Raw genomic sequence first — 24,642 nt, 5'->3', positions numbered from 1 at the left:
AGTCATTTAAAATCCGTGCTTTTTATTATTTTACTGTTATGTTCCCTTGATAATAAAAATTATCAAGCAGTAAATCAAATTTTATAAATCCATATAAAGTTTAATGTAAACACAGCTTGTTTATAACATTGAATTCACTGTAATGTAGGTTTATGCACCTATCAAAGTATTTTAATACAGATCCCAAATAATGCTGTGAAATGCTGGTCTATCTGATTTTGCCAAGAGATTTCCAAACTTAAGTACACTTTTTTCTTAAGAGTTAATACTACCTTAGAAATAATTTGACAGGAATAGAAGAATGAACTAGTTTATTTACTTTATAGAATAAAAAACAATCCCTTGATGCTTGAATTTGTCAATACATTTTATTGGTGCTTTTGTTGTAAACATCATTTAAAGATACATATACATCCTTCTTCCCTGAATCTAATTATAACCCCTTTATCAAAAACAGTGGATACAGTAAATACGCTCAACTTTGTATGCATTATATTGTCTCAGTATTCTCTCTCTTTTGTTCCAGAGAAGGGAAATATTCTTTATCACTATTCTTAGGAATAAGTAAGGCTGAGAGAGGGACAGTCTGAAGAGACTAGGTAAAGTCTAGCTTCTTTTTTGAGAGCTCTTATATTACATATTTTTCTTCTGGTTCTGCTTAATTCTCTTTAGGAATTATTTTTTAATCAACTATTTTTTTCTCCCTTTATCTCACCAGCCACCCTCAGTTGGGGAAAAAAATTTGAGCAAGTAAGCATAGTTAAGTAAAACAAATTCCTACACTGACCATGTCCAAAAATATCTGTCTCATTCTCCATCTTATATCATTTCTCTTCAGAAAGCAACATTTTATCAGAGTTCCTCTAGAATCATGCTTAGTCATTTACTGTAGTGATCAGAATTCTTATGTGTCTCAACTTTGTCTTTGCAATATTGTTGTATAAATCATTCTACTGCTGCTCACTTCAGATCTTCATCAATTCACACAGTTCTTCCTGTCATGTACTGATTTAAATTTCCCTTTTTTCTTTCACTCATTCTTGGCCCATTTAACAAAAAATTTTCCATTTGTGCCTTTTTTTCCCCCCTTCCTTTCTCGAATACATTAGTTTTCCCTTGGTACACAAAATGTTAGATGCAATAGTATAGGACTTTAGTTTTCACCACACACTTTACACATGTTCTCATTTGGTCCTTAGGGCAATCTTGTTTATATTGATAATCATTATTCCTATTTTTATATGAAGAACCTTAAGTCAGTCAAAGAGTTTGAAACTTGTTTAAGGTTTTAAGATGGAAGGTGGGATTCAACATAGGGGAGATGGTATGTATAAGAAGCCTCTAGCCACAAGCCAGAAGGAAAAACTCAATGGTCCTTAGGAAGCAGTGGCAATGTAGATGGTAATGCATATCCATTCCTGATGCTAAATCATTGTATAGTGTCTGTCAGGTGCTTTTTTACCCTTCCACTTTCAGTTGGTGGAGGTACCAGGAACCACCAGATCTACAGGGGCAGATAATAGGTTTCAGCTCCACAAGGAAGGTTGGTAGCAGGGCTGGAAAGAGAAATACTACTGTTGCCTCCTGGATTCTTGGGCAGTTGTGGTATGTTTGATAATAAACAAGATGTGCCTCAAAGATTATATGTAAGCATAAGCAAGCTGTGGTTCTCATGCTTTTTAAACAAATGTTGGTGTTGGCCCAGTAAGATTGGTCAGAGGACATTCCAGAAACCTGAAGATGTAAATATATAATTTTTGCTCCTTTTAGTAAAGGAACTTTTTTTTTTTTTAAACTTAGGGCTTTTTAATGATTATTGATCACCTTGCCAATTGAGTGTGCTTTGTTTTCATTCTATAAGATCCTTATGCCAAAAACAACTTGACTCATAAATACTGTATGTTTAAAGGGGGACACAGATCAGCAGTTCTAGTGAAAGGCTTAAAAATATATCACTGTATATGCATTAGGGAAGGGAGTCAAATTTTGTTTTTTAATAATAAGGAAAAAGTAATGAGTGACTAGTACTAATTAATACATTCAGTATCATTTAAAGACAAAGCCTGTATAAACTTTTTAGGGTTTTCCTTTCAATGCTATATTTCCTTTCATTTCAGCTTCTCAGTAGCATATTACCTTAATGTTATTTGCAAGAGAGAAAAAAAAGACTACATTAAGTAGCTACAGTTTTATAAAAATCATATAAATGAAGACACAGTATCTTAAATCACTTTTAATAAAATACAAAAATATACTTTTGGACACTTAAGTTACATGATTAACTTGGAAGGTTATTCAGTACTGGAGCTTTACATTTTTTAATTTTTTATCTTTCACTGACTAATGTACATACTCTCAAAATGGACTTGAAAATCTGATTTTACTTGACAGTAATATTAATGATGCTGATGTCTTCATAAGGTTTATCTGTTTTTGGATTGACTTTGACATTGGAAATTCTCTGGACAACTTCCATTCCTTTTGTTACTCGTCCAAATACTGTGTGCTTGTTGTCAAGCCAAGGCTATATCAGAGGAAAAATAAGGAGAGAATATATATTCTTTTCTTAAATTTGGTAATCTAGATTTCCATATGGATAACATCAGGCATTTCAATAACAGATTTTAAATCTGATATATCTGATAAAAATCCTTTGAACTGTTTTCTAATTATCACAGGTTTTATCAAAATAGGAAGGAAACATACATGAATACCATTTTAAAAATATTAATCTAAAATCTGAAAAGGCCAATGCAAAGTTCTTAGTTTAAGAATTACAGTGGCAGATGATTTCAAAGTATCTTTTTTTGAGAGTTTTATGTTGTTAGTATGTAGTATAAATAGTTGTGAAAATATCAATCTACATAAAACTAGTACATGTTGCCTTCCTTCGTATCTTTAGAAAATAAGAAAACAAACAAAAATTAAGTATTGCAATGTAATTGTGAAATTATCACCTTTGATAAGCCTATATCCTGCCTCCTTATAAAAGTATAGAAATTGGAACAATAAGATCAAGTTACCTGGCAGATCCCAGAGTTACCTGGATGGTCCTGAAATCCTCTATTGTACCCAAACTGTAAATGCTCTATTCAACAATTTCTAATTCCATCTTAGGCCAAAATAAGTTTTCAACACTCTTAAGTGATTAACTCTAAAAAGTCCTCTAAAAATTGGTCATCTGAAAATTTACTATAGCTGGTAGGAATTTTTGCACTTGCACTGCACTTACAGTTGGCACCACTGTTATGAAGAATTGGGATCCATTTGTATTGGCACCCGCATTAGCCATACTGAGTGTATATGGTCTGTCGTGTCTCAATGTTGAATGAAATTCATCTTCAAATTCTCCTCCCCATATGCTTTCACCTCCCATACCTGTACCTGTTGGATCACCAGTCTGAATCATGAAACCCTACATTAGGAAAAAGGATTAATATATTATTGGGTCCAATTTTACATAAGCACATAATAGAATTAACTTCAATGTTTTTTCCCCTCTAAGGCAATATGTGTCAGACAAAAATGATTTAACTTACTTTTAAAAATTAAGCCATCTGAAAGACTAAGAAAAAAGTTAAATAATGCTTCAGTTTAAGCTGTATTCCCTTTTTCACCAATTCAAGTCACTAGTAGTCATTTGTTAAACATATACTTACAAGTATGTAAAATATTTTAAAATTTACAAAGTGTTTTCACATATTTTATCTCAATTCTAACAACCCTTCTGTGAATTAGTAATATGAGTGTTATCTCCATTTTATAGGCAATGAAATGTGGGCACAGAAAGTCTGTCAGACTCAAAATTTGATTCAAGGTCTTCAGTATGCAAACTCCCATATTTCTAAATGAGAGTAAAAGTTCAAATCTTGACTCAACTGCTTTCTGTAACCTTGAATAAAATTCTCAGCTTCAAGGAAGAAGTTAGATTCTTGAAGTCCTTTCTGGGCTCTAAGTCCTATGATCAATCTATAAATTCGTCTTCTTTGACAAGCTCCAAAAAAAGTAGACATAAAAAAATGAAAGTTCTTTGCTGAAAAATATCTAGATATTAGATTTTATTTATGCCTTATATGAAGTGAAAAAATTGTGAAAGTCTTGATTTTCCATCCCGCAGAAATAATGCTTTCACCATAGGGTCATAGATTTAGATTATTGAAGGTCTTTTCATGGCCATCTAGTCAACATTCAGTAGTTTCTCATTTTATATAAGGAGCTAAGGAACTCAGAGGTTCAGTAACTCATGGAAGGTAAACGAGCTAAGTCAAAGTCAATGTTCTTTTCAGTGAGCTGTCGTCTGAATGGAGTGAATGAGGTTAAAAAACTGAATAGAGGTAGGGGAAAGAATAGACTACATGCGATGATAGATGAGGTTTCTCCTCTCTTCTCCCAAACTATCATTTATTTCAACATGACCCTTTCTATTTGTTGCTGATCTTGCCGTTGCCACCCTATTCCCTGCCAGCTTCTAATGTTGTCCTCAAACAATCTAATTCTGTACACTTTTCTGTGTTTCTCTCATTAGATCCCACACTAATGTGACTGCTCCCTGGTATTCTTTCAGCTCTTTGGCAAACAGCTATAATGGATCAATCTCCACATTAGTCTCTATCTATTGCTGTTTCATTCTAATCTAGTTGATTCAGTTTTATGTCTTGTTTGCTCAATTAAAATAGAAGTTCTTCAAAAGCAGCAGTCATTCCTTTTCCTCAAATCTTTAAGAAAGAAGTTTGTATTTTACCTTGATAATACGGTGAAATGTGTGCCCATTGTAATAACCATTTCTGCTATGGACACAAAAGTTTTCCACTGTTTTAGGACACCTAAAAATATATAAGTATAATGTAAGTAATTCTAAAATAATGCAAAAAAAAATAATGCAAATATTCCTAAATAATTTTAATTATTTTAATTCACTGATGTCTATACAAAACCTGTAAATTATAATTTTTTTTGTTTGTTTCCAGATGATTTCAAAAGCAGCTATGACTTGGAGAACAGAAAGTAAAATATCTTCTCACTTTTTATGCTGTTAGAATAGGTTTGGTAACCTGTTAAGTTTAGTAACTATGCTCCGTATTCTGAAAAAATATTAAAATATCCCTAGAAAAGCAATTTCATAATATTCATTAGATGCTAAAGCCATGTTCAGAAGACGTCTTGAAAAACTCAGATGGAATAAAAAAAAAATCCTTTTAAAAATAACCTTATTACACAACCTTTATATAGTCACAATATTTTAATTTCATAGTGGTGGTGTTCCAATAAAATAGGTTGTAATCAAAATCAACTTCTGATATTTTTTAAAAATAAAAACTACCACAAACAAACTATTTAATTAACTATATAAATAATATACCTGCATACTGGATCATAGGTAAAGTTTACTAAAGTGTATATAAATTGATTTTATAGAACATTAATAGAATCATCAAATCATTTTATGTATTTTTAAAATGTATTTCTTATTATAAAATAAAGTATCAAGGTGAAGGGAAAATTTCATCTGGGATTATAAAGAAATGTACAAATTTCTTTATATTAAAGACAGAAATGTACAAATCCCAAGTTAAGAATCTCGCTTTTCCTCACCTCTCAATTAGCTACCTAATCCTACTGAATCTATTTTCCATATTAGTTCTTGTAATTTTCCCCATAGTGACACAACCTTTATGGACTTTGCTTGAACTATTTTAACGGCCTCTAATTGATTAATTTTCATCTTTCAGTTATGCTCTTAATTCATTCCCACAACTACCAAAATATATTTTTTCTAAGACACAGTTTTAATGCATCACTCAAAAAAATATAACGGTTTTTTTTGTCCTACTATGGTCAAAAAAATAACTACTTAATCAATTTAACCATAATTTAAAAGCTCCTCATAATCTATGTACAATCTACCTCTGCAGATTTTTTCCCCCCTAACATTCCCTTCTCCTACACTATGTTTTAATAAAACAATACTTAAGAGTTATACCTGATTTAGAGATTATATGTCTTGATCTTTGTGTATTTAAACTATTCCCCTTGCTTGAATTGCACTCCCTCTTCAGTTATATGTCTGAGACTCCTTCAAGGATCCATCATCTTGATGGAACATTCCCAGATTTTCTCCAACCTCATTCCATTTTTTCCCCCCACCCCATTAGTAGTTCTTTCCTTCCTAAGTTGCCTTGAATATTTATCTAAAAGTGGGAACAATGTCATTTTCACCTTTGTACTTTACACAAAGTACACCAAAGTACTTTGTACTTAATTAGGTGCTTAATATCTGTTGTACTGAATTAGCTTTCCCCCTTCACACCTCTCCTATAGTCCTATAAACAAAAGAATTAAGAGAAATTGTTTGAAATCAAGAGCCTGAGAAATTACCAGAAAGATTTTGGGACAAGATTGTGACATTCACACCTATCATGGAATATAAAAAGTAAATACTCACCAGGCATCTTGAATTCATTTGTCAGCTACTTATATAATTCAGGGAAAAGGGAGGGAGAGGGGGAAAGGTTTGTAATTGTCCGAGTACTTTTAAAATGAGAATTTCCATAGAGCAAGATGGTTACCTAGTTCAACAGTTCATACTAATCTGGAATATAGAACTGCTTTTGGCACTGTAGATTCAAAGTTCTGAAAATATTAACATCTAAATAAATTGAATCAAAAGAATCACAGATTTAGATAGATAATTTAATCTAACCTAACCCAATCCTCTCATAGACAAGGAATTTAGTAACCTGTTCAAAGTCCCAAGGAGCCTAGATTTTATGATTCTTTCCATTATTACTTCCTCTCCTGTGATGATATATATACACAACCTTCCTAGGTGTTAGACCAACAAAAAGAATGTAATCTAACAAAGTTTTTTTTAATCCTATCAAAGAATCAGCATTTTTTAAATTGAAACCCTCAAGCACTCTGCAGAAATTATTAATTTTTAAATATATAAAAGCTCTTGACCTCTCTTTAAAACTCAGACTAAATAATAGGCAATATAGCTAATCCATGAAATTTCGAGAGAAAAAAATATTCATCCTTCCCTTATGGATCTATTTTGAGACTAACATTAATTACAATCTATTGGCCTTGCCTTACTTTTTTTGCATTCTCCACAAGCCTGAATTAGGATCTAGAAGTCTTCAGATGCCAACTGCTCTGCAAATTCTGAATCATCTCCGCTCTGTTCTTTTTCCAATCCTGTTCTCTGCTATCAATATATTCTGCCCATTATCATGGTCTTAAAGAGCAATTACTTGGGACATAAAATTACTTGAGTTCTAGTCTATCTCTTGAGTTAGATAGGAACTAGCCAGGAAACAAGGTGATTTTGCTAGTCTGAACACCACTTAATGACCTCATCTGTACAATGAGAACTTTGGAGTAAGCGATCTTTTAAGTCCTTTCCAGAGCTAATGTTTCATGTGTCAACTTTTCTATTTGTACCTTCCTGCTATTTTTTCCACATACATTCTATGTTTCAGTCAAATTGCTTATCTTTCTCCTCAAACACAATTATCTTCCTGCTACCTAGACTGCAATCTGCCAATTTTTATTTTTTATTAAATACTGCTTATCTCAAAATGTTGGAATCTTTACAAAGTGTAAAAACATTAGAGTTGATAGAGACAATAATTATCTAATTTAGCATAGTTCAGTATGATTGATTTGATCTTACAAGGAGATGTTATGGGCCAGAAGAAACAAGGTAGTACTAAGTACAACTGATAGAAACATCAAAACAAGCTCAAATGACACCTTTTCTACAACTCCTTCCTTCAGACCTTGAAAGCTAGCAATAACTTCTGCTCCTCACTTTAACCCCCATAACTCTTTGATTCTAATATTTTTAATGTTATTAATTGTATTATGCTTTGTATTATTATTATTTTCATATCACCAGGAAGACTGGGACTAGGTCTAAACCTTTTTATTCCCTAAAGTACCCAAGACAAATGCCTTGCACAAGGCAACAGTAACATGAAGTAAGTGTTGTGCCTTTTAATATGAAAACTTCTGGGTTTATTGCATATTAAAAGTCACAACACTTTAGTTATTCTGCTACCAGAACTAGTCAATTTCATTTCATGATCACACTGGTGACTGGAACAACTTGATATGAATCATCTACTGTATGAATTTTTTATAAAGTAATTTTCCCTAAGCTCTGGATAACAGCACTCTGCTTTGAAATAATATTACAAATACCACCTAACACTCTCTACATTTTAAATTAACTAATGTCCTCCCAAGTTTATCTATGATGAAATATATTAGTACATACTCAACAGGAAAAAGCTTGATGTGAATATCTCCCATGCTTGTATGGATAATGGCACTATCAGAAACTCTTTTGGGTCCTTCAGCTTGTGTGGCTGCCATCACCTCCTCTTTAGATGGTTTCTCATTAAACACATCTCGGTCAGAATCTGCACTTTTTGTATCTTCTGGTTCTCGCTTGGTGAACTGAAGAAAAATAATTTTCTTGTTAGCTCTATATTTTTATACCAATGGTAGTTTAGCTTCACTTACCCAATGCTAAAACCAAAAATTTTCAATTTTATAATAAGAAGTAGACAAACAATACATATTAAATATGTTTGCCTTTGTAGTGATCAAAATATATAATTATAAGAAAGCAAACATCAATAACTTAACCCCCCCCCTCTATATTAATATACTAAGGAAACAGTTGGCATATTACAATATTATATATTATTATTATTACATTACATTATTATTTTACATTACATTCTTATTATACATTAATAGGGGAAGGTTCTCAATGAAATTTAGTTCCATGGAGAGAGCCTGCTTCATGTGGGCATTACTGTCATACTGTAGAATATTGTAGAGCAGTTGTGACAAAAAGAAACAACATCCCATAAATTACTTATAACACTCAATAACATTATGTTTGTGATATTTTTACTAATTCTGTTAAATATTTCCCAATTACATTTTAATCTAGCACAAAAAAGCTGCTCTGGAGAATGTTGTAAGCTGTATGTAGGCCATGTATTTGATACTTCTCTTGTAGAGTCCTGCCTGGTCTGGATGAACCATGGGACAGCTACGGAGGGTGAAAATTTAGGCCGTCTCTTATAGTCCCATATATATTTTTTTCTCTATGGATTCCTAAAAGGCAAAGACTGAAAACTAAATGACTATTAAGGAACTCTAAAGCATGAAAGTTTCTTTCACCCCCATAGCAGGTGACCAGTGGAATCAGGAGAATATGAAAGGAAAGTCTCTTTATCGTTAGGGAATTCTGCTTGTGCTAAGACCACCCTGCCTCTTTGTACTTTTTTAGCACCCTTTTCCTGCCTAGCCAAGTATTTAGTGTAAATAGGTAAAGGTTAGCTAACAATCTTGACTAATTTTCTCACAGTATATAAATTGAGCATATATTAAATTCAACAGATTTACTTCTACCTTAAATAAATTTTTAAAATCCAAATGGAAAATAAGACTGCTCACTGGTATACAACATCAAGGTTAAAAAAAGACTGAGAGGGCATGGAAAGGTTGCTCCCTCTTTACTAATGGAAGGAGTAGCTATAACATCGAGGTAACAGCTTCACTTTAATATTTTAATTAAAAACAACTGTGACAAGGACTAATGACTCCAGAAATGAATTCAGCTATCAAATAGTCCTACTAAGCAGAGAGATTTAGCAGTTAAGGGCATCATCAATTTGGAATACCAATTCATTTGCAACCTATTACAGAAGATGATAAAAGATTGATGACAAAACAATAAAAAAGTAGTGGTACCAGATCATCTTAGGATGTTAAAAGATAGAAATAAACTAAACTAGAAGATACAATAATAAAGTGGCACATATTTGAAACTAAATTGGGAGATCAAGGGAATAATGTCAACATAGTTTATCTAGATTTCAGCTGAGTATTTGCTGAAGTTGCTCACGATATCCTTGTGGACAAACTGAAGAAAAATGGGCTAGATGCTAGAACTATTAAATGAATTCAAAACCAACAGAATGTCTGAGAGGAGCTATACCCCAGGATTTTGCACTGTATTCCATTTAATATTTTGTCAATTTCTTTGATAAAAACATATATGGCACACTTCAAATTTTCAAAAGACATAAAAGCTAGGAAGGTGTGAGAGTCAAGATTCTAAGAGATTTTGACTGCATACAGTGCTAGTCCAAATTTATTAATAGGAAATTGAAGAAGGATAAAGTTTTACACTTAGATTTAAAAAGTATAGGTTTTAAAGGTATAAAGATAGGAGGAAAGCATGACTACGCAACTGTTCATCTGAATGTAATTCTGAGGTTTAAGTGAACGAGAAGCTCCATGAGTCAATAGTGTGAAATGGCAATTAAAAACCAAAGTGACTTTAGGCTGCATAAAGAGACATGAGTATAGAAGGAAGCTAAAAATTTCAATGTACTGTATTATAGTCTATCACATTAAAAATACTGAGATTATGGGATTATCTCTGGGCCCCACATTGAGATGGCAATCAGAACAAAAAAAAATCTCAAAATTATGTCATATAAGGATCAGCTTAAAGATGTACAGATATTTGATTTGGAGAATAAGCGGTGATGTAAGACAGAGATCAGACTTGTTTCTCTGGTCAGTGAGGCCAGGACAAGTAGCCAAAGGTACAAGTTGCAAAACGCAAAATTTCAAGATTTATGGATCAATTTCCTTGAGTTAAGAAAAATTTTTCTAATAATTAAGAGTTAACCAAAAGTGGAATGGGATGCCTTGGGAGCCATACACTATACATACTCATTATACATCTTCAAGAAAAGACTGGGTAAACACTTGTTGGGTAGTTTACTAAGAAGATTCTTGTACAGATATGAAATGGACCACACTTTTTGTAGCCCTTCCAACCTTGAGATGAGTCCGTCAGCAATACCACATACCATATAAAACCTATTCTTTTTGAAAGATGTACATATTATTGTTGGGTCAGCTTGGATATTCTGAAGAACAGGGTTTTCAGATGCTTTCATCTCTATAGTGGTTGCAGAGAGATGCTTCTTGGCTACTCCTTGGAACAAAGCCAATTGCATTACCCTAATATTTTCTTGCTTGCCAAGAATACGCACACACCTGTAAGAAATCAAAACATTATTTCAAAGTAAGTTATCTCTTAAGTGATATAAGAACATATATGGGCAAAAATATAGGAGCAATTATTACTTATCACAAGAAATGACTGATAAAAGATAAAATTGCCATTCTCTTTGTCTGTCACATCCTCCTAAATCACTATTTTTTTCAAGGTTCTAGGTGCTGTCACTTCCTGTTTTATAAAAAGTTCTAACTTTCAAGTTGGTTGTTTTTAATCTCTTTTCATGATAACTTAGCTGTAGCCCTCTAGGGTTTTTTCATTGCCAAGAACTGCAGCATAAACTGTTTTATATGCAGGAATGTATAGAGTAGGATTTTTTTTTTTTCATAAGACATACTTTTCATTCAATAGACAGTATCTGATTGTGGCTAGTCTGCACTAAGAAGTTAACTATTTGCACAAAAGACTTCTTGTGGTCTCAAGCATTTTAATTTCTGACTTTATTTCTAGCAGGCCATAATGCTGAATTCTGTGGTTAGAATTTTGGCAATATATTACATGCAAAGTTTATTTACAGCTTAATTTAAATCAATAAGGCAAAGACAGACTGAAGCTTGTTTTTAAAAGAAAAACAAAAAAATAGAAAAGCCAGAGTCTAAAATATTAAGCATATCTTTTTTACACATGTGGATGGAAAATTTTTACATGAGATTATACACATCAGAAATACCAGAAAAGGAAGTCATAATAACATTTGGTTAAGTTTAGGCATTTGGTCCCAGTCCACTTGGTCTTTGTGCAAGCAAAACCTCTCTTTTCCCCGAGTAAGGATAGCATGAATGGACCTCCTTCATGTCAAACTGCTTAAAATATGTAAAAAGGAAGCAAAATTTATATTAAGACTTACCGGTTTGTTTCTACATTTATGACTTTAATGCCCAGCATTGTTCCATAAAGTACAAAGTGCCCAGTTTCATCAAAAATTATGTTAATTAGCCTCACTGCATCCACCTTCTCCAACTCACGCTCCACAGCCATCCGCCGTCCAAATTCCATGTCTGGCAGTTGTTGTCGCATCTGCTGTAGCTCAGTAAACATCTATGAAACAAAACAACCATTTCTTATGGGATATCAATAAACAAAGAATCTTTACTGCATGTAGTAAAGCCCTGGATGTTCATTTTTTAGGAGTCTTTGCAAGAGGTTTTTAAACAAAGTATAACCTAAGCTTTAGAGTAAATATATGCTGTGGTAGGTTCAATATAAAAAGAATAAGAATTGACTAGTTTACAGATAAGCATCCTGAAACAGCAGGCTAAAATGACCTCAAGGTGACTGAAGACAGTAGCTTCCATGATAAGAGCAATATTGGATTTGGAGTTAACAGAGAAAACAATTTAAATTCAGCTTCTGACCCTAGCTGTATGATAGAGAATATGATTTAACTTCTTTGCATCTGTTTCTTCATCTGCAACATGGATGGAAGAACAGTTCGATTACCTACTTTTTCTTTCTCAGAGAAGATATATCAACATATAATAATGTATATATAATAATGAATCTAAAAAGTAGGTAATCGAACACTTAATGTGTCATACTATATTAGCTGTTATCACTAATATTAGTAGTAGAACTTGAATTATTTCTATTTCAGAACCCAATCCACTGCGTTATTCCCTAAAATAAGGCCTAAACTATTTATGAATGTGGCTCAGTTATGTATTTATTTCTTTAAATAAGTTTTTAACTACAAGTAGTAGTTACTTTTAAACCATTGCTTCTCAAGTCCTTTAGTTTGGATTGGCAGATAAAGATAGCTATCTTGGCACTACCCTTTGCCAGCTGCCCAAAGGACACTACGGTCTGATTCACTTTTCTATCCTCTGGCCAATCACTGGATAATCGACTGCCAAAATAGCAAAGTCCCTTAATAGCTTTTTATTGCAGCTAGAAAAATCAGGCAGAAGATACAGAATTTCCTTGGGACAGACTAACATGAGATTTTAGTGTTTTTTATTAACAGATTAATTTCAAAATTAGGTACAAAAAAATCATAAAGTTCTTTCATCAACTCAACTTGCCCTTTTCTGAAAGCTGTTTCTCTCACAGAGAAGGAATGGTAGAAAAAATAGAATTTCCCAAAGCTGAAATGAATGAGATATATGCTAAAAGCATGAGAGAGGACTAGGACTATCTTACAAAATCAAGCCAACCAGGCCTGATATGTAAGTAATTAGCTAGTGTCTAGGACCTTGGAGACAAGGAAAATGGCACTTTTATCACTTAATTTGTTGGGATGATGCAGAATCATCTGTTCTTGTATCACTGCAGCCTTATGGTCAGGGCTAGTTTGTATAAATAACCCGTGGTATATACATTGAACACTTTGAAGAGATGGAGACGTCTTTTTTTCTTGCTTCCACGCCTATAACTAACCATTTGGCCCCACAAAAGCCTCCATCACTGCTTATCCACCCTACAATTAGCAAAGAATTTACTATTAGGTACTTTTCTTTGGGCTTTAAGCTTTACATTGTAAATGCAGTATAGTTACATATTACAAATTCTCTAATATTCAATACAAGTCATAACTTCCCCCATCTGTACACCTTGATTTCTTCTTAGAACAGACCTAATATTTTTTTCTTTCATAGCACTTCACAGTGGTATGAAAAAAAGATTTTATATACATTATTTCATTTGATCCTTCAAACAACCCTGAGAAGTACTATTATTATGGTTATTTTAAAGTGAGGTTCAAGAAATTCAAGTAGTTTGCCCAGTTTTTTCATGTAGCCAAGAACACAACTAAGGCAAAATTCGAAGTCAAAGTTTCCTGATTCCAGCTCAATTATTCTATCCACTATACCACATAAACTGTTTAAACTTTAATTTTTTTCCCTATTAGAAATAAAGCCCCTGAAAGTAGTCTTATTGAGATAATGCAAAAATATTTCAAGTTATCAGGGAATCACTAAGGAGCAAAGGTTGCCTGGCACATTGGGGTCTGTAATTCCTAGGTTTTGAATTACTCTCTGAAATCTATTAGTGTATAACCTCATGATCAGAGATTACCAGGAACCCCTTAACTGCTCTGAGACTCAGTTTCCTCATCTATGAAATAGGGATAATAACATCTATATAATATATAGCTCACAGGATATAAGGATGAAATGTTAACAGGCAGATTATGTAGAAAACTTCAAGTACTCCATGTAAACTGCCATTCAGATATGCTGCAGGTAGTTAGCTTAGTTTCTGACAGTTAAAGAAACAGATATCAAATGGGATGATTTATTTGTTAAAACTGTAAAAAGTTACTTCCAGGAGAAAAAAAGAGAAGATTCTGCATTTCATTTGGGGTTTTTTCCAAGCATTTGTCTACAATGACTTTGACAGGATACTCACACCAGAAAACCACATTCTCCTTATTACCATTTGCAATAAGAATAAAATTTAATGCTTTTGATAAGATCCTATGAGGGATATAATAAGCATATGACTAATTTATCCCACCCAAATACTCTGAAGACATTGCTATATTACAAACATCAAAACTATAAGAAACCAGCTCTAATATCCTAAACCATTTCAAGTACCAAAGAGTTTACAGCATAGAAGTAAGGATTATTTTTTAACTTTGCACTGAGAAAACCTTTTTCTTCTCTAACTAATCCCTATTTCCTATCTAATATATATGTAACCTCTGTGGGCATTAAAAGGGGAATAGAAAAGAGTGTAGATGCATCTAACATAAATCACAAATGGTACTAGAAAAACAGTGCTTCACTATATGCTACTTCCTCTCATTCCCAATTTGCATGATCCTTTTCATCCTTAATTTGCAACTGGATCTGGAGTATGGCAATGGTTGTCCCATTTTGATTTGGTGGAAGATAAATGTGTTTCCAATTCTGAGTTCTTTCTACAACTAGTTATATGACCCAAATAAATCGGTCAACTGTTTATTCTGTGAATGAGTTTTCTGATTTACAAAATGAGACACCATTGGATTAAATGGTGCTGTAAAGATCACTTAGCTCTGAAACTTCTGAATAGATTTGAAAATCTGAGTTTAATTACAGAAAAACTACCAGGTAGAGACAGCTAGTGATTCAGTGGATAGAACACTGAGTTTGGAATCAAGAAAATCTGGTTCAAATTCAGTCTTACTAGATGTGTGGCCATGAACAAATCACTTTTCCTCCATTTTCACATTTGTAAAATGAACTGCAGAAGGAAATGTCAAACCACCCCATTATCTCTGCCAAGAAAATCCCAACTAGGGTCAAATTGGAAATTTATCTCACTTGGAAACAAAACTTGCTCCTGGCTGACCTTTAATGAGCAAGTCACTTAGCCTCAGTTTCCTTAATTTTTTTTAAAGAAGAGGAGTCATTAAGGACCTCTTTTAGCCCATAATTTTATGCTTCTAAAAAGATAAAAATACAGATCAGTTACTTAATAGAAAACATGTGTTCTGGCAGAGCTGGGTGAGTTAACTGCTTTAAAACCAATCCTGTTTTTACAGTTTCTATAAGAAAATCAGAGATTTAAAAAAAAAAAAAAATTAGGGATGTATATCCACAACAACCACCACCTTCTTATGGAATAAATTAAAAACTTCTCACAAGTATTTTGCTAAGAAGTATAATCCCAAAGATGCTAGTAGGAAATTTTTTTTTAATGTAACTGAATCATCGTCAGATGAACACATCAATTAATTGTAGAGCCAAATTGAAATTAAATGGACTTACACTTAGTGATTCATCAAAGACTCTCATGAGCTTTCCAGTCAAAAACCTGAAAATCCTAACTTTTCTATCTGAACCAATAGTAGCTATCTTCTTTCCATCAGGTGAGAAACATATACTAGTAGGATAAGCCTTACATTTTGCAAATTCATATAAATCTGTATCAGTTTTATATTCCCAGTTGACATTTTTTGGGAATTTATATTCATGGGGTGGTCCAGTCCAATATTCAATCATTCCAGATTTATCAGAAGACACTACAGCTTTGTAAACTGGATTTAATCGTATCTGAGTAAGAGGTGATGTATGGAGTTTGTCAAAAATATGAAGTGGTTTATTATCTCCTCGACCATCATAGATGAATATTTTTCCTGTGCTTTTCTCAGAAGCAGCAACAGAAGATATAGCATCTCCTGGGCAATAAATCCATTCACACTGTCCAGGAAAATAGCTGAAAAAGGAAAGAATTAGGAATCAGAAAATATAATAAGTGAACACTAAAAATTACACTCCCAAAAAGCTGAGGTTGTTAAATACATAGGATTTGGAATGCAAAAACACAGAAATGACAATCTGGAAGAAGAAAAAAAATAACACCATTAAAAGAAAGCATGATCTCCATACAATCTGCCTCAAGAAAGAGACAATTTAAGGATTACAGTCCTCGCAAGAAAAAGTGACAAATCAAGAAGCCTGAATTCCCTGATACTAGGAAAAAAAATTAAGAAAACTGCCTAGAACTTTTGAACACAAAATCCAAAGTGACAACTAAAGAATCCATAGTTCACTTCCTCAAAGAAATAAATACACCTCCCTCCTTCCCCCCAAAAAACCAACCCCTGGACTAAAAACTCCACAACAGAGTACTTAAATTTAATGATTCCAAAGATAAATTGTACAAGTGACCAGAGAAAAGACCTTCAAATACAGACAGGTCTTGATTAGAACAAATAATAAATCTCCTGAAGTGATCACATATATCTGAATTCACTCTATTCAAAGGTAAAATTATGTAAAATACTGTAATTAGTACCAGTCCAACTGAAATATGCAATTCAAATAATGTGACCATTGAAAGAAATTTAATATTCACATTATGTAGGACCTACCTACATAAAGAAAATAAAATTCTCTGGAATTTTATTCCAGCTCTGGAAATAGCTGCCTTTCCTTAATCCCAATCAGACTTGTTTCCATTCTGGTCCTTATAAGCATCATAGAGTAGAGGATCCATGGGGGAGAAGCAGAAAGAAGTCTTACCATCTTCTTCATCACCACTATCAACTGCCACTAATAGGCAGACAGGCACAAAAGACTGGTAGCAATACTCCCAGACTTTTAGTAATGTTTCTAGTCCAGTCTCATAACCACTCTCCAAATCACAAACACCAAAATATAAAATTATCTGTACTATGTGACTATTCCTTTTACTTCCCTTGCTGACATATATTCCATTTTGCTTCCAGGTTAAAATATAAGTATCCTCCAAGGCTCTGACATAGTCCCTTTTCTTTTTTCCTATACATCATTCCTTTGGTAATCTCATCTATTCACAATGTTTCTATTGTTATCTTTAGTCAGCTAACTTCTAAATTTAAATGGTCACACTCCATTCCCCCAATTCTCTAACCCAAATTCAAATCCCAAAACCCCTACTGCTTGATGGACACACATGGAGACACACACACACACACACACACACACACACACACACACACTCAAAATTGAACTGGTCCTCCTCCAAATTTCTGTTTCTTTTAATGATATCACTCTCTTCCTAATCACCTTGGTCTCTAACAGCAGACTCAATTCTGAGTCCACCCTCTTCACCCCATATCCAGTCACCTATGCTCTCTCAATCCAAGTTCCACAACTTTTCTATCTACCACAATCTTTTCACTTATATGGTCATGATCCTAATTTTGATGCAAGTCAACTTCTGCTTAGACTTCATTACTTTCATAAACTGATCCTTTTGCTTTCAGTTTCTCTTCTCTCTAATCCATCCACTGTTCAGCTGCTAAAATAATCTTCCTGAGGTACAAGTCTGACCATATCACTTGGGTCCTTACTGCCCTGTCTTTACTGAGAAGTACAAAATTCTTACCTGGGCATTTAAAGGCTCCCAGACTGCTTCCAACAAACCTTAGGAGTCTTTTATTATTCTCCTTCATATATCTCACATTCCAGGAAAAAAAAAAAATCTATTTTCTGACCCACCTCTGTGCAGAGAAAGTCACCTCTTATGTCTGGAATCCACTCCTATCCTTGTCTGCTTTTCAAAATTTTCTCATTTCTCTTCCAAGATTCAACATGGACATTTGTTTATTTCATCTTCTCCCTAAACTCCATTGCTAGTCTTTTCTCCCTCACGGAACTATCCTGAATTTACTTATATAAATATTATGCGATATGCCTCCAGTAGAGTACAAGCTCCTTGAGAGCAAGAACTGTTTTGTTTTTCTCCAGCATATTCTCCATAAAGTCCTATTTCAACACCTCAAAAAAGTGAACCTGTATTCTCAATACATAAGCTTTAGAGGGTTCTATAGTTCTAGAAATTATCTGAGTATGGCTTTGGAAATTTGTTCTTTCTGAAGACCAGTTTAGCTAAGTACAGAAAGATATCTACATTACTAGTAAAGTGGCTAATTAGTAAGGAATTTTTTTTTTTTAGAATATCCATATACTTTGACAATAATACTAGAAATGTAAGATTCTTGTCCAATTATCAAGAAACGGTGATACTGTCCAAGGATAGGAATCAACCCTGACATCCTTAATAACTCCAAGTTTCCAAGAGAAACAAAGACCTATTTTTTTAAAAATTTATCAACTTTACAACAAAGTTTTGTTATGCTAGTGAGATATGGACTAGAACTAACTTCTACAAATTAGAAATTAATTTCACAGAGCGCACTGGAGAAGGTCGTGATAGAAATGAATAGGTTGCAATATTTAACTAATGAGGAATGTCAAAGAAGAAAGGTAAAAGATGTCATAAAGAAAATGTATGACAGGAAAATGAAGATAAATTAAGTGTATCTGGGAATTACAGGTAGATAGCCTGAGAGCTCCACCCATTCAATGTCAGAAGAATTCATAGGAGGATTTTAGTCTGTTAGGCACTCCTTGCAGCAAAGTTATGGGAATACAGGAATAGGAATTGCAGAAAATGGGTTGGAATCTGCATCACTGGAGGGAACTCCCCAAATCAATGAGATCACAAATCTATTTGATATCTGAGTAGCTCCAGTAAATATTAATTTGGTAAATGCTTGGTGAGATAAATAAATGAAATTTTATAAATCTATTAACTAAAAACAACTTGTTATAGTAAGAAATCCAGTATAACATGGGTTTGCAGTATATTCAACTAAGTATGGCTTTATTTTAAGCATCCGAAGTTGCTCATTACAGAAAATCATGCCAAGAACTTCCTAAAAGAACACTATTAAGTATATTCCTAACAATACAGCACTGTTACATTATTTTAAAATAACTTGGAAGAGAGAATAAAAAATTTGAGCTTATAAAACATGGTTTATAAAACTTATTTCATAGATTTCTTTTTTCAGAAATAGAAAAATAATTCAACAAAACTCACCCAAGTTTCAGCATGTTGATCATATCAAAGTTCACCACATCAAATACCTTCATTGCTTTGTCATCACCCACAGAACAGAATAAAGCTCCTTCAGAGCTGACTGCAATACTCTCAATGATCCCTAATTCAATAAATCAAATTTTAAAGTGATTTGAGAGAAATAAATGTAAAATAATGTTATCAAAGGAAAAAATTAAAAATAGGTCAATATATAGAAAATGGCTTACCCAGATGACTACGAAAATGTTTAACAAATTCAATTCCTTCTTCTACTTTCTTCCAGAATTTGACATGTCCATCATGACTAGCAGTAATAATAAAATCAGTTCTACATACATAAAATATAAAAAAAATTAATTGTCAAGAAATATTAAAATAAATAATTGTATAATGGATCAATAATTTACTCATATATTGAGTCCATGTTTACTATCTAGAAGCTTTGTAAATATACCAGATATTTGATGAATTCACAGTAGTTAGTTTCCCTTCTAGGGCATTGGAGTTAAACTGCAAAACCAAACAAACTTCTTTGGTGTTAATTTAACTAGTCCCTAGAGTCTCTTAATGCTTTAATATCTGAATATAATTTTAATGGTCAATACTATCAAATGCGATAAGAACCTGAAAGACACAAAGGAAGACTACAGGTTGGGAAGATAATATCTAAATACCTTCCATGTGAAAGTCACTGAGCTAGTTTAAGAAATTAAGAGATGAAATAGAGTATAGTACTTGCTGACAGGGTATTTAGTAGTGGGCACAGGGGCTTAAAAGAGAGTACAGAGGCATTATAAGGCAGGATGAGAGTAAAGGACATTGTGCAGCCTATTTTGTCTGGAACATGAAGCTATTGAGGTAGGCTGGATTTGACTGTGGAAGTTCTTGAAAAGGTTTAAACTAAACTAAAAAGACTTATACTTTATTTGGAGGGTAATAAATCCTAATTCCATATCAAGCAGAATTCAACAGAAAATAAGTCTACTTTTGATCCCAGATAAGAGAGTTTAGTTCTTGAGATACCCGATGGATCTTATTAAATGATGGCCTTTCCAGTAAGGAATAAACTCAGAGGAAAGAGTTCTGGCTAAACTTCAGTATTCACTGCAACTGTATATTAAATTTTTACTAGTAGAGGAGATAACAATTTATTAGAAGTATAGTTAAGAGGTAAATTATCATGGTTATCTTGATGGATTCAATATTTTTTAGCTATAAGCTATACATTTAAATATATGTATAGCTATAAGCTATACATAAGCTAAAAGCATATACAATTTTAAAAAAAAGATTTTCCTCAATTAGATCTATAAATTAATGGGATTATACTTTTTTAAAAAAATTATTTGTCAAAGTTACTCTAAATGTAGTAAAAAAACAAAACAAAACAACCTAATGTTATCTGTCATGAAAAGTTAATATTTCCAATAGATCTCTTGTATAGGAAAAAAAAAAATTAGTCTGAGAATTTCTTACTTGGTGCATACGACATGTGTAATAACATCTCTATGCATGTAACTGCGTTCATACATGGAAGCACTGGGAAGATTTTCAAGGTATACTCGTTCAAATTCAAGAACTGGAAAAAAAAAAACACAAAAGCAATACTTAAATGTTTTTTTTTTTTTGGGTCAAATTTAAGTTTTTCTTTGGTGTAAGCTTAAATTTGCAGTGATGCTTTTTTAGGGGGTGGAGGAGAGTTTTACTCTACTAATGAAGGAATTCCTACTAATTAGGAAGCTGAATGGTGTAGCTAGAATGCTTAACTTGAAAGTCAGGAAGAACTAAGTTCAAATCTAGCCTCAGACACTTATTAGTTGTGTGTGACCCTGGGCAAGTCACTTCTATCTGCCTCAGTTTTTCCATCTATAAAACAGGAATAATACTAGCAACTACCTTCCAGGATTGTTGTGAGGATAAAATGAGATATTTGTAAAAAGCTGAAGACACTATGTAAATGGCAGTTATTTTTACACTAGTGGCATAAAAGATTAATGTCATTTCTTAACTTTTCTTAAAGGTTTAAGAACCTACTAAATCCAGCCTGTTTCTACTCTTGCATTTGGTTTCTTCTTCTGAAGCTATTCATAATGAGCCCCCAAGGCTTCCTTCCTCCTAAAGGAGCTTGTCTGAGGGCACATGGATTTACAGACATATTTCTGACAAAGTCTGAAATTCCCTAAATATCATTTTGGTGGATGTACTTTTGAAATGAACCAGTTTTCCTATAAATCAAAATATTTCTTACTCTTACCATACAACAATATTACCAATCATCGATCTTCATTTCTCACATGTACGTCTATGTGCCAGATAACCTCTTCCACTCTTCTTCCCTCTGACTCCCAACCCCACCCCCATTCTCGGTTTCCTTTTGTATTATCTTTTTATTAGACTGTAAACTTCTCAAGGGTAAGAACGGTTTTATGCCTTTCTTTTTACCCCGATTTACTTATTAGCACAGTGCCTGGCACACAGCAAGCTCTGAATAAAATGTTTACTGACTATATAGGCCTCTTTCCCCTTTAATTTCGCCAATTTACTTCTACACAATTAATTATTAAACCTATATATCTATCCATTATTTTATACCTAAATTCCAGACCTACATTACCTCTTGGGCTATTTTGGGTGGCTGCTCATATTCAACGATTACTTTCCCTCTAAACCTGGCCCACCTAATCTTTCCACTTCTGTTAAGGCCACTACCATAATCTTAGTTACTTAGCCTATGAAAAGTGAGCGTTGAAATCCTTTACTCTTTGCCCTCATCCCCAATAATTTATTCCCTTTCATTTGCTGTCCATTTCAGTTTAAGTGACCTTCTACCATATATAAATTTTTTCACCTTAATGCCTTTGTACATGCGATTCCCTATATGTGAAACACACTCTCTTCTTGGACAATCCCTAGCTTCACAACACAACTCAGAGGACATCCTGAGTCTTTCCTAATACCTTGTACTTATAACATCTCCCTTCTGAAATTACTGTTCTATGAACATGTTGTATTCTCCCCCAAACAGAATGTGAATTCCTTGAGAGCAGCTTATAATACCTCAATACTTGTTGGAATGGGTTCCAACTGGTTGCTAAGCCTTATGTACAATCTATCTCACTAACATCCATGAGAACTGTCTTTTCTCCACTCCCACCTTTGCACATCCACACCAGTCTTCTAACTGGTTTTCCTGATTCCACCATCTCCCCCCTTTCTAAACCACAGTCCAAAAACTATCAAAATCATCTTTCTAATTATATCATTCAAATACTTTTAATGACTTTCTATTACCTTAAAGATAAAAACAACTGCCTCAGCCTGATACTTAAAGGCCTCTTCAATATGACTCTAGCCTATCTTACCTACTTCACAACTCTACTTTGCAGTACAAAGTAGACATTTTACGGGTAAAGGACTGGAAGTGCAGAGTTTAGGTGACTTGGCCAAGGTCAGTGAACAGCAGAGTCAGGATTCAAACACAAGTCTTCTGATGCCCAAATCACTATGATTTCTGCTGGACTGGCTCCATTATAATGTCACATTGCTCCCCAGGAAAAGCACTGTGAGGGCAAGAACTTCGATTTTTTTTTTTTTTTTTGGTCTCTATCTTTGGAAGAAAGTCTTCTACATGATAAGTCCTTAATAAATCTTTGCTAAGTTGATTGTTGAACTGCCTATTCGAGATTCTACCTACCAAGCTATGAACTCCATGAAAACAGGTCCAAGGGAAATGATGTTACAAAAACAAAGTACCAGCATTTTTCTAAGTCATATTAGGTCTTATATTCTGAGTCTACTGCTGTCTGTATGAAATTGGACTTCACAGTTTTACTGAAAACCAATTCAGTAAGATTTTAGCCAGCGATAAAATGAAGAGTATTATTTCTCTGAAGTTTATGAGGATAAGAATAAAAACCATGTTAAAGCCCTGAATTTTTTTTAAAGTAATAAAATAGAGCTCACATTGCCCTTGCATGTATTGCAAAATCTTGATTCCTTTCTCTGAAAGATATCTGCTCAAATTTCAGCAATCAGCTCTTACCCCAGATAGTGATATAATTGGCTGGTTGTTGTCCTTTGTTCTTCAAGACCAACATGACATTACTATGTTAGGGTCAAGAATGTCCACAACTAAACACAAGCTTCTCTATATACAGTATGACCAAGGTAAAATACAGTTAGACTATCACTTCCAGATCTTAGCTCATCTTATTTATTTATTCTGGGGGCTCACCTCCCACAACTGCCTCCAACCCTAGACCTTTTCCACATCAACTGCTATGTGTGTACAACTCTTATGTTACATTTGTGCAACTGAGTGCGTGCAGAACTTTACACATAGCCCTCAAATTCATTTCATTAGATTTCACGGATCTATAAAGGAAAAAAAAAAAAAAAAGCCTAGACTAAAAGAAAAGGTAAAATGTGCTATTTAAAAGCTCATCTTGGGGTGGTCAGGGAAGGAGCAGCACCCAAGCATGCCTAGATGCGGCATCTGACCTTGTAAAATCTCTAAGGTGCTTTCTAATTCTAACATCGTATGTATGCGTCAGGTAGAATCTCAACAAGTAGCAGAATCAGAGGTCTAATGACCTGCATAAGCAATTTATTGTTGTGTAAATACAAGTAAATGTATAAAAAAAAATCACTTGTGACGTAATCTGGAGGGTGTCCTTTAAAACATCAGTGCAATTTTTAGCTTGGTATCATACTCTAAAGCACAACTCCCCCCTCCCCCCAATTCATCACGTAAGTCTGAAAATGTCTTTGTACTTTAATTCGATGCGCAACAGAGCTCTGTCGACCTACTAGACTATTGATCGGGGCGTTGGAAGGGAAGAAGCCCCTCGTCATCCTCCCAGGCCAGGGCTCCGGTCTTTGGGCGAGCCCGGGGCCTCCCCCGGGCCCCCCCCCCCCCATCAGTGGCTGGTACCTTTGCGCTTCTTAGCCTGGACCGCCTCCACAGGCAGAGGCCCGACCCACCGCTCTTCATCTTCTTCTTCCTTCTCTCGAGCCACTGCCACTACAAGAGGCGGTTCCTCTCCCCCGACCGCGGTCTCTTCCAACTCCCGACGCTTTTTCCTCTTCTGTTCCAAAGCTCTGCTACTTCCCTCCGACGCCATCGTGCCGGGGATGTCATGGAGCCAGCGACCAGGCCGCAGTTTTTTTCCCGGGCCATATCCCGTCGCAGATTGATGACGCATTCCCTCTTGCGATTGGCT

General features: G+C 34.0%; 1 protein-coding gene across 2 annotated transcripts; it reads right to left on the bottom strand.

Moving 5' to 3' along the window:
* Positions 1–294: 294 nt before the first annotated feature.
* PPWD1 (peptidylprolyl isomerase domain and WD repeat containing 1) lies at positions 295–24,639 on the bottom strand. 2 transcript variants are annotated; one of them, XM_031965585.1, is made up of 11 exons: positions 24,354–24,639; positions 20,897–20,999; positions 19,648–19,748; positions 19,421–19,541; positions 15,817–16,264; positions 11,967–12,157; positions 10,908–11,097; positions 8,282–8,463; positions 4,742–4,823; positions 3,233–3,415; positions 295–2,524 (listed from the first exon to the last, which is right to left on the bottom strand). In XM_031965585.1, the coding sequence occupies exons 1-11, from the start codon at positions 24,622–24,624 to the stop codon at positions 2,381–2,383; spliced, it is 2,016 nt and encodes a 671-aa protein (XP_031821445.1). In that variant the 5' UTR covers positions 24,625–24,639; the 3' UTR covers positions 295–2,380. The 2 variants fall into 2 exon arrangements, with proteins under 2 accessions (XP_031821445.1, XP_031821447.1); XM_031965587.1 differs by lacking the exon at positions 20,897–20,999 and having other exon boundaries at positions 24,354–24,472.
* Positions 24,640–24,642: the final 3 nt, after the last annotated feature.

Source organism: Sarcophilus harrisii, chromosome 1 (genome assembly GCF_902635505.1).
Source record: "Sarcophilus harrisii chromosome 1, mSarHar1.11, whole genome shotgun sequence".
Classification (NCBI taxonomy): Eukaryota; Metazoa; Chordata; class Mammalia; order Dasyuromorphia; family Dasyuridae; genus Sarcophilus; species Sarcophilus harrisii.
Note: the sequence above shows the minus strand (reverse complement) of the source record. Positions and strands in the feature narration are given on the sequence as shown.

Excerpts from the sequence above, each read along its gene's own strand:
- PPWD1 (XM_031965585.1), bottom strand. The coding sequence starts at position 24,624 with ATGCGTCATCAATCTGCGACGGGATATGGCCCGGGAAAAAAACTGCGG. Across the intron at positions 16,265-19,420 it reads ATCAACATGCTGAAACTTGG|CTATTTTCCTGGACAGTGTG; the intron begins GTGAGTTTTGTT and ends TTCCTTTTTCAG. Across the intron at positions 4,824-8,281 it reads ATCAAGCTTTTTCCTGTTGA|GTGTCCTAAAACAGTGGAAA; the intron begins GTATGTACTAAT and ends ATATATTTTTAG.